At 41.4% G+C, this 18756-nt stretch overlaps 1 protein-coding gene and 1 long non-coding RNA gene across 3 annotated transcripts in view; one reads left to right on the top strand and one right to left on the bottom strand.

Annotated features, from left to right (window-relative positions):
- LOC125010984 (vasoactive intestinal polypeptide receptor 2-like) overlaps nucleotides 1–14622 on the top strand; it is a 64755-nt gene extending 50133 nt beyond the window's left edge. The window contains exons 6-13 of the mRNA XM_047589962.1: nucleotides 56–188; nucleotides 2425–2575; nucleotides 2825–2885; nucleotides 5611–5680; nucleotides 7632–7723; nucleotides 9193–9322; nucleotides 9410–9451; nucleotides 10477–14622. Coding sequence (XP_047445918.1) covers nucleotides 56–188; nucleotides 2425–2575; nucleotides 2825–2885; nucleotides 5611–5680; nucleotides 7632–7723; nucleotides 9193–9322; nucleotides 9410–9451; nucleotides 10477–10650 — 853 coding nt within the window. The 3' untranslated portion in view covers nucleotides 10651–14622. The remainder of the gene's footprint in view (nucleotides 1–55; nucleotides 189–2424; nucleotides 2576–2824; nucleotides 2886–5610; nucleotides 5681–7631; nucleotides 7724–9192; nucleotides 9323–9409; nucleotides 9452–10476) is intronic.
- On the bottom strand, nucleotides 7454–8563 carry LOC125011066. 2 transcript variants are annotated; one of them, XR_007113117.1, is made up of 3 exons: nucleotides 8412–8563; nucleotides 8130–8320; nucleotides 7454–7744 (listed from the first exon to the last, which is right to left on the bottom strand). It is a non-coding gene; the product is annotated as an uncharacterized LOC125011066 (long non-coding RNA). The 2 variants fall into 2 exon arrangements; XR_007113118.1 differs by lacking the exon at nucleotides 7454–7744 and adding an exon at nucleotides 7785–7901.
- Nucleotides 14623–18756: the final 4134 nt, after the last annotated feature.

The following is an 18756-nucleotide window of genomic DNA, read 5'->3' as shown; positions in this document are numbered from 1 at the left end:
GGCGTCTTGAGATTTAAAGCCTTCGACGTCAACTGCTGTGCATCTGTCTTTGCAGGAAACTCCACTGTACCAGGAACTACATCCACCTCAACCTCTTCTTCTCCTTCATCCTGAGAGCCGTGGCCGTGCTGGTGAAAGACGACATCCTCTTCAACCGGACGTCCCAGTGCTCCAACCAGCCATCGCTGGTGAGTCACGTCCATTCAGAGCCACTGAGAGGAATGCGGCGCCCGTGTGACGCTTCCAGCCATCGTTTGGGAAAAAAATAATAAAAATTGGAAACTGGGTTTTCCACATATGTGGCTTCACATGCAGCATCTGATGTAACACGATGTAAAGAGTCAAACCATCCAAAAACCAGAATATTTTTCACAAAGGATGAATCTGCTTAATGTGATAGACTTCTGGTTTAGTTTTAATGTAATACGTGTCCAAGAACATGTATGAAAATGGTTGTTTGCGGGATTGGGATGTGGCTTAGCAAATGGATTCCAATGGAGGAGCCAAAAATAATGAGTGAATATATCAGGTGAAATTCCTCAAAGTGAAAATATGTTCCTTCGCTCAATTTGGTTTTCAGCTGGAACCCACTGTATTTGCTGTGAATGGCTATGAATACAAACCAGTACTCATTCAAAGGCAATCCATGCTGCCCAGTCACAAGCAACACTGTCGATTCTTTTCATTGACACGCTGCATTTGATTTTATATTTCTCTATGTGATGCTTTGAGGCCTGGACTCACCAACCAACTACCAGCACCGAGGGCCAACTGGGACGTCACAAGCTAGCACCTGGCTGTCCAATTTGGAGCCCTTTATACTAGCCCACTGTATAATTCCCCCCGTCAACACTCGTCGAGCTTACTCTCATTGAATATTATTTATTGGTGCACTTCCACTCTTGCCCGGAGAATACCCTTATGATACATTGATGGTAGGGTGGCGCTGTTGAGCTCCTGTTGGCTCAAATCCTGTGAAGTGAAGAACACCATCAGCGAGTTAAGCAGTGGCACACAGACAAATGAAAAATTAAAAAATTAGGTTGAGAAAAAGATGAATATCTTTATGAATTCTGACTGAGACAATACACATTAACCAGTGTCATTCAATTTTTAAAATTATTTTGAGATAGGACATGCATATTATATATACCAATGTACTTAATGTACTGCAAAATTAACATTCTGGCCCACGACCCTCCACTCTGATTCAATTTTGGCCCTCCACTGGGAAGAATTTGAGCACCACTGAGCTAGTACATACGTTTGGCTCAAAGGCCACAGTGTGAGGTCATACTAGTGCCGACGGTGCAGGACACAGAGTCGCTTAGTGACTGACAAACATCGGCGTCAAAACTCAGTGAAAATGGGATTTACTTCTGGTCTATTTTCTGATCGTTTAACGCAATACATCTCCAAGAAGTCTATGAAAACGGTAGTTTGTAGGCTTGAAATGTGGCTTTTTAAAAAGTTTGACCCCGCAGTTAAAATGGATTCCAATGGAGGAACCAAATAAAATGGCCAAAGATATCAACAGAAACTTCTCACACCACGTCTTGTGTCTCTGGATCTGGTACACACCATTAAGGCACACAAGAACAGCAATGAAGCTGCTACCTTTCCTACCAGGCAACAGTGCAGTGGCCACATGCAAAGACCCAAACCTCGAGGTATTCACTTAATCCTCCTCCTCTGACAATAGACTCTTGGATGAAGTAAGAAACTGTACCTCAACCTTGCTGCCAAATTTTCCCAGAAGTCACTCACAGTATTGTAACAGAATAAGTCCCCTAAGAAAAAAAAAAGAAAAAAAAAAACACCCAAAAACTAAAACCTGCAGTTGCATCACCAACCTTTTACTCATTTCAGAATTTTCTCTCCTTCAATGTGAGTTAAAATCATCAGTGTGTAATTTTGAACAAGCCTCCAGAAACAGTGCTCAGCTGTGCAGAGATCCCTCTCCTCGTGGCAAAATATCATTACTAGAACTTCAGTATTCATCGTGTGATGAACGCTGGCACTCTTGGCTTCAGCTAGACTGAGCGTACGCTGTAAAATGCTTTGATCCAACTCAACATTTTCTTACATCTCGGAGTGAAAACATCTCTTTAATAATTGCAGGAACTCTGACAGTTATACAACCGTCTTCTTGCTGCTTGTAATGCCGCTGGTTACGCCTGTGGAAGAGTTGGGGAAGGTATACCCACATATCAGAATAATTAGCATAATATTAGTTGTTCTGCAACAACACTGAGGTTGCAAAGCCAAGGCAGCAAAGCCAAGTGAGAGGGCGTGCAGTGGAGGCCGATAAGAGACAATTGCTTAAAGGTTAATGAAGCTTCTGTTAGACATAAAGTCTAGTTAAGATCTCTGACCTTTAGGTACCTTTCTAATTCATACTGGCTGTCTGTATGTGTTTCCCAGGTGGGGTGTAAAGCCAGCTTGGTGTTTTTCCAGTATTTCATCATGGCCAACTTCTTCTGGCTGCTGGTGGAGGGCCTGTACCTCCACACACTGCTGGTCGTCATTTTCTCTGAAAACCGGCACTTTATCGTCTACATGTTCATCGGCTGGGGTGGGTAACCCTTTAGGCATTACTCTGTATCAGTGGAAATAATCCAGTGTTCTGCTGGGACATTTTTACTTAGACATATAGCACCCACCTAGACCAGATCAGACAACCCCCTAGAGGGCAGTAACACGCTGTGTAATGTTAAACCTCCAAGCACTTAAGATTAACGAGGGAATCATGCGATCATCATGCGATTAATCACAATTAATCGCGATTAAATATTTTCATCTCTTGACTCTGTCTTGTTTGCAGGAATCCCCACTGTGTTCGTTTCTGCCTGGGTCATAACAAGGATTTATCTGGAAGACACGGGGTGAGTGTCGCCTCCGGCTGGTCAGCTGTGGGCATCAAAACACGATTCAGATGAACTTCCCAAAGTCCTTTACACACAGCGCATTTCACCTCGCATTTAGTTTTTCACATTAATATCGATGTTGCATTTGTTTTGGTTGAACTCGATATGTAAATTCACTCTGTGGAATTCTTTATTACATTCTAGAGTTTCATGCACACATTGGTATTCAACGGGCTACTGCATCTGTTGTTTCATTTAGGCCATAAATTGCATCTCATCGATTAAATTCTGTCAGCAGATAACTATATAGGAATGTGTTTCAATTTCCAGAGTAATGAGACAAATATCCCACATGTCAAAGAGCACTTTATTGGATAATGCAGCTGGGGGGATTTGCTTTGAGTAGCCATCACATCACTACAGATCTGTTCAGCTTCTCTTGCACATTATTAGCTGACGCCGCAGCTCATTACCGTGCGAGGGGGGAGCTGCTTCAGAGAGGTGTTTTCAGAGAAGCCAGCCCGTCACAGAGGACAGGGAGGACACAGCTCTAACGTGAGAAGAACGTGATAATGAAGTTTGAATTTAAACTAGTGAATGCGGTTTTTGTAGCCTTGGAGATTCCAGACCGGAGCTGGACGGCGGTGAAAAACTTTTCGGCGCTGTATTTTCTGTTGATTTACAAACAAAATGCTTTCCAAGCCTTTAGACGTCCCAATATGAATTTTAATTTAATTATAAGTTTTTCACGAGCGCTGCTTCACTGCTCCACAGTTGGATTGGGAGCAGCCATCCCAAGTGTCCGTCCCGAGCTTAAAAATACCATGCGGTCTTGTTCACGGGTGGGAGAAAAATAGGTCGCAGACATGCAGATTTGTGCCTCGGCCATAACGTGGGCATTGTACCAGGCTGTTTGTGTAAAAATGAGGCTGAATCTGAAGGTGAAACTGTCATTTCACCGCCTCATCTAGTTCCCGACCGCCACTCAAGGTCCGACGCATTAAGGAATGGTTTAATGCTGATAATTATTCCTACTTCTTTTTGTTTTCCTTTGTTAATCCCTCACGGTTTGGTGATTGTTGAGGTGAGGGACCAAACGCAGGACAATAAGGATGAGAACGGAAGGTCAAACAAAAAGTATTTAATAATTAACAACTGCGTGTGGCAGGTAAATACAAAATATAAAACTCAAAAGAATCATAAATGATTTGAAGACATGGCTTGAAGACAAGGACATGGAAACAAGGCGTGGAGACATTAAACGATACAACAAGGAACAAAGAGAAAGGCAGGGCTATATATACACACAAGAGGGCTCAGGGCCGACAAGACACAGGTGAAACAGATCAGGACAATCACAGCAGGTGAGACAAATTAACAATCAAGAGACAAAGAGACACAAGACAGGACACCTAGAACTTAAGAAAATAAAACAGGAAACAGAACACATGACCCCAAAATAAAAGGCAGACACAGAACCTTGACACTTGGAACAAGCTGCTCGTGTGCCAGTCGTGGAGCGGTGAAGCAGCTGTTGAGCCTCACATCAGTAGCTACAACCCCTAATTGGGAAAAGAAAAATAAAGAGTCCACACTTGATCGTTGTGCGCACAGTTATTATAAAGTGAGGACTAATCATTGCCTTTAAACTGCTGCTCTTAAACATTATTCACATTGTTTAAACTGTGGAGCTCAACAACTGTGGAGAACAACCAGTGACACTACGATCTCAAGCCTGCCCACTGATGCATCAGGTCATTGTCCATAATTGTGACATACAATATTTTGCAAGGTACATTTTGATGATGATATATTCATGCTTTTGCTCCTAAAATAGATTTTTAATGCAGCTCCACCACCGTGCCTTATGGTTCATTTATAGTTAAGACAGGCTCACTCCTTGGCTGCTGCAGCATATATATAATTTAGTCTAATCAGTGCTTAAATTTTCAACGTCCATATGATCCCTCCCTTATATATTTCTATATATATATATGATAGAAAACAACACTTTAATTAGCCAACACATGTGTAACTTAACTCCTGTTATCACTGATATTGTTTCATTCCTCCATTCCTTTTTCTACTTGCGACTTTCCACATTACATTGTGTGAATAAGTGCACGTCCATTGGCTCTGTCCCCTCCTACTCCCCCATGCATCACCTAGTTTGCAGTACGTGTACTGTCCTCTCTGCCTAGATTCGTTTAATCTCTTTTGCTTCAGCTGTTCTCTCTCCTCTCCTCTCCTCCTTCTTCTTCTGTTGGCGGGTCTCTACCCAAATCGGACCTCAGGCAGATGAGCTGGATTCAGCTCAAGGTTTCTTCCCGTTAAAAGCTTTTCCTTCTGTGTTGCCATCCTCGTTGTGTGCAAGCGTTTCTCTTTGCAGGGCACTTCTATTTGCATATATTTAACTCCAAACACATCCTTGTCTGTACTTTTACACAGAGGGAAGAAAGCCCCCAAAATATCTGCAGAGAAAAGATTTTTTTCTCTTACAATTGGTCCTGTGGATTCTTTAGGGTTTTTTTTTTTTTTTAATTCAAAATACACAATTGTATCTGACATAGCCCAACATACAGACAGAGAGAGGAAGGAATACCTTGGGATATGAGATGGACACAACATTTTCTCTGTATTTGAATTCAGGGAAGTAATTGGGACGGGTTCAGCCCTACCGCACAAACATTTCTTTTTCTGCTGTACATAATGGTCACATGAGGACTGGTTGTGGTGCCCTCAGGTGCTGGGAGAGAAACGAGAACCCCATACCCAACTGGGTGATCAACGGACCAATCGGATTCTCCATCATGGTAGGTTGAGGCTCATTGCTTCCATTTTTGTCTGCAGGTGTACTGCGTGCTGGTTGAGTCAAAAGCACTCGGGTGTGTTTTAAATGGAATAGAAGTGGATGATACATGTGTTGCTTGGAATATGTCAAACTTTAAAAGGGAGATTATGGAACGGAAAAGCCCCGTTCAAGGTTCACGGCCCTTTGGACGGTTAAAAAAAAAAGTTAAATAAATGCACAGCCTCCCGCTCATTCGGCCACAACTTTCTCTGCATCATCCAGTAACAGTGGTGTAATGTGTAAGTGCCCTACGTCTCACAACATTAACTTCTCAGGAGGGTATTCCTGCAGAACGTGAAGCTCTTTCAGCCTCGAAAAGTCTCTTCAGGAGGCTCTTACTCTCAGTGAGAAATCCAGATCTTTCTGCTACAAGGGAGCTTATTCATTCCGTTGCAAAAGATTTAAATGCATTGAAACATATGAGGAGTGGTAGACTATGCATCCAGAACCTACTCACACTTTAACATGTGGTGACGTCTATACTCAGGTTCCTGGTGTATTCCCAAGCGGCAGCTCTAATTTTAGCCTCTTGAATACCAGATATAAATTGGCAAAGTTAAATTGTTCAATAGATTAGAGCCTGTGCCGTGTGTTTAGTATTTTGTTCCGCGTGGTTCGTTCTGTTTTGAGTCTCTCCGTGTGCTCCGAACAGCGGCATCCCAGAACAGAGCAGCTTATGTTGAAGTAGCACAAAAAACAATTTTTACTGAAACAACTGCAGCACCGCGTACGTCTGAGTAGATGGGTTGTAGTAAGTAAAAGGAGGTAGAATGCATTTCGGACCAATCACATTCTGTGTTGTTAGGACGAGTAGAATTTTCTACATTTCTGCATAAAAACCCTTTGTTTCACAGATAGTATCAGGTTACAGCTCCTCAAAAGTGAAGCCAAAGCAAGTAGAGCTCCCCCTGGTGTCTGGCTGGAGTATAGGTCACAGACTCCACCTCCTCCATGTTAGTGGGCGGGATTTAGGCCAAACTAAAATACTAAAGTCAAATGCATTTATTTTCAAAATATGGTTATTTTTAGGCAGTCGGCATAAAACGTTTCCCAGAAGCGTTGTCATAGTTATAAAAAACGGCTATAAAAACAGGATGTGACATCACAGAGTCTTTGACAGCCACTCCGCAGGAACGTCAAAACAACTGGTTGTCTGTTTTAAAACCTTCTAAATTAGTTGCTGTGCTATAAAATGAGGGAATGTCTGAACCCATAATGTTGCTTGTTTTGAAAAAAAATAAAAAATAAGCTCAGTGGTCACTCAGTGGTTGAAGATGAACAGAGCGCAGTGTTAACCAGTGAGTCTAGAGGAAATATTGACAGGTAACCTTTATATTAATATCTATTTTAGTGTTTTAATTTGGCCCAAGTCCCATCCACTAACATGGAGGAGGTGGAGCTTATGACCTATACCGCAGCCTCTAGCCACCAGGGGGAGCTCCACTTGCTTCGGCTTCACTTTTGAGGAGCTGTTCTGCCGTCCATCTTTACACGGTCTATGGGCTCCACCCTCAGACAGTGGGCTACTGCTCAGTCTCTTTATTGCCATAATTTCAGTCAAATATTGGGCTCAGATGAGAGCAATCGCTTTGGGAGGGTAAAAGAAAAAGATAGGAACTACATTTAACTACAATTTTAAATATAAAACAGGGAACAAGAAAAACCAAACAGAAAGAGTTAGTTTAGTTAGTTTTAAATCCATTTACCAATGACATGGCTGATGATAAAGATGATAAAGTCCATCTTTTTTTACAGCTGTTGGAGCACAAACTTCATTTTTATAGTTCCTACGTTTGTGGGTGGAAAAATATCCAACGCAGCAACAGACACCACAATCACCCCCCAGGGTTTTTTTTGTTTTGTTTGTTTTTTTTTGTTTATGACTCAGCTGTGATCTCCTCTCCATCTCCAAGGTGAACTTCATCCAGTTCATCAGCATCATTCGGATCTTGGTTCAGAAGCTGAGGTGTCCTGACGTGGGCGGCAACGACCAATCACAATACAGGTATCCCACGGCAGATTTGAGCTGTGTGGAGATGAAACCCACACTTTCTTTAATATGTTCTGCACGTTTGTAGTTTTTTCTTTTTTTGCTCTAAATGTTCATAAAATAGGTTGTGTCAAAATTCATGTGCCATTAATCAAATGTTGCACCTGCTCCGCCGCTCAGAGCTGTAGAATATCTGAGAATGTGGAAAAAAATAATAAACAGATCATCAGAGGAAACCTGGAACTTTTACCATCCAGTGGGGTTTGCAGAGATGATGTTAAAGCTCATTCGATTAGACAGCATTTCACAGTGCAGCCTTTCTGAAACAAAGGTGAATCCTCTCTGTTGGTATAGATTCTTGCACAGCTTAGTGTCAGTCACAGGCCGTGCTTTTTGTGTGTGTGTGTTTTTTTTTTTTTACCCTGCAGTGGAATCTGAGCTGTGAGTTGTCAGGTACTCTCAGGGATCCAACACTCAGAGACGAGAGGCGATGAAAAGCCTGGACGGGGCTGGTTTGTTGGTGTAAGAGAAGATTCGGTGTGGAGCTGAGCAGAGCTGACAGCCAGAGAGTGGGACTGGGAGGGGAGGGGCGTATCATTCTCCGAGGGCGTCCTAGGAATAAAACATGAGGAGATTTATTACCCACTTGTATTATTACACAGATGTGGTCGGGAATGGAGAAATACAGTTATTTTCTTTTTACCTGCAGGCTGTGAACACGTTTATTACTATAAGTTAGACCTGTTAACATGGAGGTCTCTTCTGAAGCCAGCCTCCAGGGGTCACTGTGGGGTGTCTTGGTTTCGTGGAGGTTGTTGCTTAGTTGCACCTTGAGGTGTTTAGTGACTGCCGTGAGGTCCGTCCTAACTGTAAAAAAAAAGAAATGTACCACCAGCCTGCTGCTTGCTGTAGCATAAAGTTGTGACCATTTCGTTGCGTTGGGTGTTGTGTTGTGTGCTAAACAGAATCAGATAAAATCAGTGTCATCCGGTGAATTCCCAGGCAGTCAGACAGACCCTAGACCTTCGTAATATTGTGTGGGCCTCCTGAACAGTTGTGACTCATCAGAGAATGGACGTGGGCCTTCTGAGGGCGTCCTGTGGCGTCTGGCAACACAATGTTGTTGGTGGGGGGCCTTTGAGGAGAGGGGCCTCTGTGGATCATCCCACAGATACTTGATCTGTTTGTGATCTGGTGAATTTGGAGGTCAGGCCAACACCTTGTGATGTTCTTCGTGTTCCTTAAAGGTTTTTGTGGTTGCATCCTGTTGGGGATGGCTGCTGCCATCAAGGAGCGTCATTGCTGTGGGGTGGGGGGGGGTCTGATCTGGTCTAGGAGGGTGCTACATGTCTAAGTAACTTCCTCACCAATATGTTTCCGAGCAGAGCACTGATTTGATGGAGATGGTTTAAATGTTAATAGCTTCTCCAGTCCTTGGTCATAATGTTGTGGCCGATTGGTGTAAACCTCTCTTTCTCTCTTAGGAGGCTTGCCAAATCCACTCTCCTCCTCATCCCTCTGTTTGGGATCCACTACGTGGTCTTTGTGTCTCTGAGTGAATCCATCGCAGAAGATTATAAAATATTTTTCGACCTGGCCCTCGGATCCTTTCAGGTGTGATCTTGTGCTTGTCACTGTCCTCAATAACACTTTTACACATTTATTTTACTGATGATATTTATTTCTATCTGTTTTGTTTAGGGTCTGGTGGTGGCCATTTTATACTGTTTCCTAAACAGCGAGGTAAGGTCTCATTGCATCTATTTCTCATGTGCATGTTTTCAGTCATTTTGATGGGGAACTGCAGAAACATCAATTTTTTTTTTATATTCAAATTTTGGGAGGCACAATAATTAAGCTTTTATAACGTGCCCATGAATCTGTCTGCGCTCAGCTGATAATAGAATAGCTTAATTTAAATATAGAAATGTTTAATAAGTGGTAAATTGTTTTGGTCGGAGCTCCAACTTTTTATTTTTAAATTATATTCTCTAAACAGCAGGGGCAATAAAACAGACTTTTGTCAGACATGGCATTCATTTCAGAAGAGGCAGACCAGAAAAGTTCATACTGCGCTAGTTCCCAAAATAAGGAAGGATGGTTAAAATGGTAAAAGATAAGAAAACATAGATTTGGAGATTTTTCTTTCAGAATTTCCCAAGGTTATTGGCATGAATGGATAAAGGTTAGAGGATAAGATTTGTGGGATGAACCAGTTTGTTAAGTCTGAATCTAAAGTCATCTCAATCACACACATTATTAGGAGTTTGTGTTCATGGTATTTGAGAATCTATAGAGGGCACTCTTCTCTTCTTCAGCTCAGCTTTCAACTAAATATTTTGTGGAGGACAGTTCGATATCACCAATTTCCTTTCTGATCCGATTCTAAGTAAAATTCAGGCTGGTACTTTCCACTGTGTTCCTACATTACTCCCAATGACTTAAGTATCAAAAGTATCGTTATTTGTGATTTGAGGATCGATTTTACAGCATAAAGACCTGGTATCTGAAGTATCGGTATTTCAGTATCCATCTGCACATCAGTATCTCAGAGTTGAATTTGTTGCTGTACAACAAAATGGCTCTGATTTGATTTTGTTTTTCTTGCTATAAGTTTAAAATTTCCCCAAGATGCCTGGTTGAGCTAAGCTCCTTCAAAGGCTGCATACAGAATGTGTCATGAGCCATGAGTATAGATCACGCACGTGGAGAGCTTTGTTTTTCCATCGCTGGTTTAAAAAAATGATCACATTTTCCTGTTTCTGCAGGTTCAGAGTGAGATAAAGAGAAAGTGGCGGAGCATGTGTCTGAACTGCCGCCTGAGCAGAAAACACCACTTCAGCAGCAACCTCGCCTCCAGGAACGGTTCAGAGCACATGGTGCAGTTCCACCGCAACTCCCGAACCCAGTCCATCCTGCAGTCAGAGACCACGGTGCTGTGAGACCTGCAGGGTTGACCTGAGTGGAATCGTGTTGAAACCATTCAGAAAAGCCGTGACCTGAGAAGAAGTACCACATGGGTGGGACCCGCGCACCATTTCAGAGCAGATTTTGGTTTTAGCTTTACAAATCTCTGGAAAGCCTTCAAGTGTCCCTCACGTGGACGTAAAGCCGTTCAGATCTGTCCTCTGAGGTGAACTTGTGCTGTTGCTGCCAACGAAGAGCAATTTTTATTCTCTGTTTTTATGTTACGCTAGCTGACAAGAGTCGGGAAAGTCATCTGCAGCTTCACGTAAAATGTACATACTTGAACAGGAAAGGATGCACGTTTACTCAACTGGTGTTCAGATGCATATAAATAAAAAAAAATAAAAAAAAGTGCATTAGCTATAAAGGGAAATCTTGCAATACCCCATTATTGAGTTTGTTACATAAGCCTTTATTTTATTGCTTCAGCAGCTAGCCTCGACCCCAGCCTAAACTTCTTGCACCTACAACTCTTTGATCATCTTTAACCTTTGACTCATAATGCTCCATCACACACACAGACATAGGGCAAAAATAACAGAAATATCTGCCTTTAAAAGATACGTGCATTTGCAGTTTGTATTCATGGTGTGTGAGAATACATACTGGAGCTTTAGTTAATTCAAATACGCCAGAAACATAAAACAAAGCAACTTAAAATGCTGTGCGCACAGCTTGTCTGGAGTCTCTTCACTGGGAACTGATTATGCTCCTGCAAAGATTTGTTTTGGGGCAGTGCTTTATGTCATAGTCATATATGTCATCTGAGCACGGTTTGGCTAAATTAGTAATAAAATGGCTCTGATTTATTGGTGGTCTATCAGAGGTATTTTCTTTTACTGTATCAGTTTAAACCATAGACTGTATATAAAGATGGACAATGCGTCCCCACCTCCTTGTATTAGCCAGACTGATGCTGTTTTCCCAGGGAGCTGCGATATTGATGATGTGATATTAATAATTAGAACTACACTCTGCTCTACCTCCACCCATTACAAGTAAATGTTGGATTATACATTGAATTTATTTATTTCAAACTCTCACAATCCCACAAATAAATAACAAACTTAAACTAAATGTATCCAAATATAATGACACTGGAACATCAACATAATATTAACTACCTACAATGAGAGAAACCATCCTTACAAAAAAATGATTTGACTTGTATTTTAGTGTTATCATTTGGCCTAAGCCCAACCCACTAACATGGAGGGGGTGGAGCTTATGAACTATACTGCAGGCAGCCACCAGGGGGAGCTCTGCTTGCTTTGGCTTCACTTTCAAAAAGCTGTTCCCCTGTCCATATTTATACATTTTGTAGTTTAAACAACATGAAATCAAAATGACCTGTTTCCAAACTAATATTCTGATAAGAATTTACTCTGATCTACGCCAGACTAAGCAGAAGCAGGTTTCCCAGACATTTCTACAGGACAGCTGCTTGTAAGTTATGTTTTTCTTCCGTTTTATGTTTTAAAAGTAAGCACAGTGGCCACACCCACCCATCTGATACTTAATATTACGACAAAGAATAATGCAGGAGCGCATTTTGACCCAGGTTGTCTGGGCTCACGGTGAAAACACTGGTACACACAGGGTTGTTCTGTGCCGTCTCATTTTCAATGTACATTTTAAGGAGCTGCCGTCATTGAAGTGCTGTGCATGTTTCAAACCTTTAACTTGTGCTATGATGGTTTTGCCGCTACACTCAGATATGTGTGAACAGGACCAAGAGCGCAGATTTGGAAAGTGTAGAAGTGTCCACCAGGAACTTGTGTTGGGACTGGTCATGCTTGGAGTTTTTCGTTTGAACTGTAAAAGCTTTACTTCTCAAATTTTTGTAATCTGCAATTTGAACAGACGAGAGAATGCAGTGCTAAGCCGGTGTGGGATGCACCAGTGTGCGCTCATGTTTTTTCTTTTTAAACCTGAAACAGATGCAAGTATTGAAGAGGAGGTTTGTGCCGATCTTTTTTACATTTCCATCCACTCCCACTGATTTCCTCAAAAGATTTGATCCGTCCCACCCACGACACTGTTGAAAATCTTGTTTGCCGCAACCCACAGTGCAAACAAGACCCATGTAACCCTTAATTAGTTTAGTTTTGTCTGTGGAAGTTCATTAAAGCAACTCTGAAATACCTGAAACTAAAAAACAACAAGATGATGAAACAATTAGAAACCAAATACTTTTTAGCTGCCATAGGACTGTTGTTCTTTGTTATGTTATGGTTAAAATTACATTTAAAGAACCAACAAGTTGAACGGATTTCAAAGTTTACAGTTTTATTTTTGGCAAAAAAAGGTATTTTGTCAGTTTCTTTTCGTCCATTGGTTTACTGTTATTTTTGATGCTGTTGTTGGTGTATTTTATCATTAATATAGTTTTCCCAGATTGTGATTTTGTGGATTAAGTATAGCAAGTTCACTTTACAGGTCTTAGGCTTAGGGTTAGGGTTAGGGACCTGGATGACTGAACAACCTTCACAAAAAAAGACTTGTCTGCTCACACCCATCAGTTCAGATTTTGGAGGTGGCCATAAATAATTTACTGCAACAGAAGCATCTCTGATAGTCTCCAGTCAAAACAAAGCTCTCTGGTGGACACAGGTGATAATCCGCAAGTAAATGCTAACCACTTTGCATATGGATGAGAGTATGATTGGTTTTATTCATGCAGGAAGTGTTACGAAGCGTTTGCATGATATACTCAGTGTTTGCTCTCTTCTCTTTGCTCTCTCTTTTTTTTTTTTTTTACTGTTGGTAAATGGCTGTTAATGTGTCATTTCTTGTACAGTAAACTCCAGTGTAATTTGTCAAGAAATGACAAGAAAAAAAAGAAAACGCTTGCTCTTATGCGATGTGCTATATTTTTCTTTTTAAATGTCGTATTTAAATGTCCCCACAAGGTGGGGGGAAAATATCTGGTGACACTTGACTTAAGGCATACAGAATATTTTATTTTAAGTGAGTGCTTTGTCACACTATTATACACAAAGTATAAGCTAAGTCACTTAAAGGCTTGAATAAGTGATTTGAATCTATCATGTATAAATGTATGTTAGCACCACTCAAAGTGAACCAAACCAGTGATCTGATATACTGTACATGGACTGGCAGCCAGAACTCACTGTGCCTTGAAGGATGCTGCAGCAGAGAAGTTTGGGCCAAATAAACATGTGATTAAGTTCTTAATGACTATCTGTAGTGTGGTGTATAAAATATGTTAACAAAAAAAAAAAAAAAAAAGGAAATACATTAAAGCTGGATGAGCTATATACAGTTGAATATCATCTGCATAACAGCGGATATTATTGTTATAACTACATGTACTGAGGCGTAATCTACCCAAGTTTGATATATTTTATTAGTTTGTTGAGAGCATTTATAGTTGATTGATGATGCAGTCAGTGTCAGGTAGTTGTATGGGTGCTGAATTACCTCATGGATTATCAGATAATCTGGCGATTAATGTTTTTTTTCTTCCACTTAATAGACCATAATATTCATTGACAAAATAAAATAAATATTTAGATTTAAAAATCAAAAACAAGGAAGAATTTGTTAATTTAGCTTAAACAGGTTATCTCTAATTACTTAAATATTACTAAAACAAAAAAAAAAATTTAAACCCTGACAAATTGATTCATATGATAAATATGATGCATAATGTTCACACGACAACAATACAGCTGTATGCCTTGAGAAAAGTATTACCAAATATCTTACAAAGATGTCACCATGTTACTCAGTTTATCATTAGAAGCGGTCGAGAATATACACAACCACATACAACACAGTTGTTGACTTGTCCAGTGATTTCATATTTAATGTTGACTGACATGATGCTGAGTTTTGTGTCTTTATGAAACACGTGCATTTGTACTGAGACACCATGAATGTCATATAAAAGATGATTGATAAAGGCAATCTTTGTAAGCATTGCACTGTGTGAGTGTAACTCTTTTAAACTAGGTATTATTTATACCATTTGTGTTTTAAAAAAAATAATTAAGCATCAGAAATAATCAATATATAATCCCTGACAATGCAAATGTAATGTATGTACAAGCAGGGTGCAACCATTGGCTATATCTAAAGATGGATTAGTCCTGAATTACACTAATTTACACTAACTTCTTATCTGAGTGGTAGTTTTGAGGATGCATTCACAACGAAGTCAAAAACCTCAGGTTGGGCTGGTGTCAATCTGACTGCTTAACAAATCTTAAATTCAACATACAGTTTCCCCCACTAGACTAAATGTTTTGTCAATTACTCCCTGAATCAGAAGGAAATATAGATGTGAAGGCACCCTAACCTCAGTGTGGTGTTAGCAGTTAGCAATAAGTTGAATCAGAGGTGGAGCCCATTGGTGAGCAACCTCATTGTTATCTTTAAATTTTCAAATCTGAAAAATAGTTGATGACAAGATCACCTGGAATACAGACTACTGCCACCTGCTGGTATGAAGACTTATTTCTATTGCAGAATGTACAACGATCAGCCAAAACATTAAACCCACTGACAGGAGAAGTAAATAACATCCAACATTTTGTGACTATTCGGTGTTCTACTGTTAAACTTTTGGACGTGGCATTAATTCATGTGGATCTTACTTAGACATGTAGCACCCACCTACACCAGACCAGGCACCCCCCCCCACCCCATAGCAATGACATTCCTTGATGGCAGCAGGATGCAGCCTAACACAGACACACGCACACAAATGCTTTAGGACCAACTCAAAAAAACAAAACAAAACAAATCATGAAGAACATATCCCAAACTGATGAAGTATCTGTGGGATGATCCACAGAGGCCCCTCCCCTCGACCCATAGGACCCACAGGGCACCCTCATTCTCTGATGAGTTACCACAAGGGAGACCTTCACTATATTAGGAAGCTGGTCATAATGGTATGCCTGATCGATGTATACCTGTGATAGACTGGCGACTAGTCCAGCCTTTACCCTGCCTCTTACCCGATAACAGCCTCTAGACCATCACATATACATCACGCTGGCCAAAGCTAGCCCACTGACTTTCTTTTTATACTGTACGTGTCTGTCATGCGATTGGATAAGAAGCAAGCTCCCATGAGCCCTGTGGTTACTGATCTTTGTTTCCAGTAGTTCTTTGTGTCTGCACCGAGAACAAAACCGCACACAAACCCTGACTGCACAGCTTTTCTTTCATTTTTCATTCAGCTCTTGAATCAGAATCATAATACTTTATTAGTCCTTATAGGAAATCGTTTTGTTGTTGCCTCTGCTCCCATAAAGTTAGAGCTCCAAGGTGACAGAGTCAAATGCGAATAGGACTAGGAGTAATATAAAAAAAAATATATGAAGATGTAAGATGCCTAAAAACCAATATTGCAGAAGTGATCACAGTATGACAGAGGTAAATGGTTATAATAAATAAGAAGTTCTGAAATGTTATGCATGACAAACACTCAGCTGGAGGAGTTATAAAGTTTGATGGCTTCAGGCAGTAATGAGCTTCTGTGGCGTTCCGTGATGCATTTGTGTACAATGAGTGTGTCAACTGACAGGACTCTTCAGACTGGCCAATGTGTTGTGGAGTGGGTGGGAGGCATTGTCCAGGATGGTCTTCTCTCTGACTCTGTCTTCAAAGAGTCCAGCTCCACCCCTACGACATCACCGGCCTTGTGGATCAGTTTGTTGAGTCTGTTGGCGTCCTCCACTTTCTGCCTGCTGCCCCAGCATGTAACAGCGTAGAGCAGGGGTCTCCAACGTCTTTTAGGCCAAGGACCCCCGAACTGATGGAGAGATTAAGTAGGGCTTTTGTGTCCTAGCGACAAAGCGATCCGTTTTGTCCTCAGTGGTTGGCTGATGGGAGCTAGCTGCACTGTTAGTTTCTCTTAGTTTCTCTAATATTACAGTGACCTGGGGACTGGATAGGATCTCGGTCTTTGACCTGTCCAGTTTATTTTCAACGATCACTCCAAGGTACTTATAAGCCTCCAGGTGAGCAGGAAGATGATGACATCCCAGTCATGGCTGGTAGGTGAACTGTAGGGGGTCCAGTTGCTTGTCGACCGTGTCGTCATTTTGTGGGAGGACTGTAGCCGCTGGGGCTGCTGGGACGCAGAGTTTTTGGTACAGACATGAAGCAGGATGTCTTCCACAGCACAAGTGCCTTCTGGAGATCCAGACTCATGTTGACAGGCCCTTAGCACCCTAATGACGAATGATGTTCTGCACACTTTAAAGATGCGTTATTGAAAAGGAATTTCTGAATAAGTACAGGAGGACGGAGGGTGGCAGTATATTATTATGAAGCCATTAGAGTCAGAGCGGTTCCGTCTACTCACACAATGCTGTCGAACAGACTTAACTTTTAACGGCTCTCCAATTTGGCTCGTTTCATTAGTCAGATAAGAGCCAAATAACCACGATCAGAGATTCAGTGAATCCAAAACAGCTGTCAGAATTTCAGTCTGACTTAACAAAAACTAAATGAATTTTGACTTCAAGGTTAAGAGAAAGAGAAATCTCAGAAGGAAGACCTTTACATATATTTCTCTAATATATATGTATATGAAATAATGATCAAACATAACCCGCAGGCCATATATTAATATGCAGTACAGTAGCTGCTTTTTAAGAGCTTTATATATTTCTAGCTGTGTTGCAGACGTTGACTTTAAATCCAGTTTTGGAGTCATTTTAAGAAACTTAAAGCCCTCGACTGAACCCAAAATTTATGTCTCGCTCTTTCACCTACGTCCTCCCCATTCGGCACATATGAATACTGGAGTCAGACATGCAACAACGAAAAAAAATCCCCCCCAAAACTGAAACGCTCAGATGTCACAGTCACAGTCCTGAGGCTTGCTGCGTCCCTTCTACGTGTCGGCTCCTCCCTCCCTCCCTCCTCAGAGCCCGGCCTGGGGGTGGCGAGCCGGATGCTCAGTCATCTCCGAGAACACTGGCTGCCTTGATCGGAGCTGACAGAGAAACTTGAGGCAAAGGCGCCGCTAATTGGGAGGAAGAAGGCGGACCGGGTGAGGGGTCGGTGTTAGGGCGATGGCTGAGCGCTTGGTTTCACATCGCTGCTTGTTGCGCGGGGAAGCTGCGATGCACCAGAGGGAGAAAGTGATTCTTTAGCAACAGCTCCTTCATCAAAGCTGTGAGTCTTACAAAGAGAGTCGAGAAGAAACCACAAAATCCAGAGACCTTTGACCCTTTAGGCATTTCAGACTCCCACTACGCAAAAGACTGAAATTTAAATTTGACCTCCAACGTCTAAAACCCTGTTTTTCTCATAGTTGCATGTTTAAAAAAAAAAAAAAAAGTTGTTGCACGTATAAAAAAGGAAAAACTGTTATCTGTGACTCTATTGTTGAGAATAAATTAAATCTAGAGAGAGAAACTGTCAAAGGTCTGGACCCAATCGACTCTTAATTTAAGGGCAGAACAAGCAAATAATCCTGATCAACTCCTCTCAAAGTCAAAGAAGTTTATATTATCATTTCAGTCTTAAATAGCAGGTTCACTAGACGTTTGACCGAGTACAATAAAAAGGACTGAGCATTAAGTGCACATGTGAAAGCTTATGCAGACGACTCGACGTGGTGCCAACGCTGCAAGAACCAGAGACAGTACAACAGTAAAACACTCAGTGCGTTTCCATGCACATGAGAAAAAAAAATTATTGCCTTAATCGGACTATAACAGGAAAACTTAAGTGAATGTAAACACGTTACTCCGATTAAAATCGGAGTTCTCATTATCCGTTTGAGACGCCCAGATAACGCGACAGAATCGGAGTTTTCGTCGGATAATGCGTGTGCGCATGCTCCACACCCGCTGCGCTGGCGTGTCACCCCGAAACAAACACGTCCAAGAAAGCCGATCGCAGAAGAAGAAGAAGATAAACGGAGCCGTCTGAGGGATAGCGTGGATCTTACCTGCATCAGAAGTAGCGCCAATATTACGTACAAGATTAGAAAATGTGGTATTATCCGTCTGGTTGTTGTTTGAAATGCCGGTCTGCCGATATCACGCAACAGACCAGCCGGAAATCAGGCCGTATTAATGTGGTATTAT

The sequence above is a fragment of the Mugil cephalus genome, chromosome 7 (genome assembly GCF_022458985.1).
Source record: "Mugil cephalus isolate CIBA_MC_2020 chromosome 7, CIBA_Mcephalus_1.1, whole genome shotgun sequence".
Classification (NCBI taxonomy): Eukaryota; Metazoa; Chordata; class Actinopteri; order Mugiliformes; family Mugilidae; genus Mugil; species Mugil cephalus.
The sequence above is the reverse complement of the archived record's forward strand: the minus strand, read 5'-3'. Positions and strand labels throughout refer to the sequence as shown.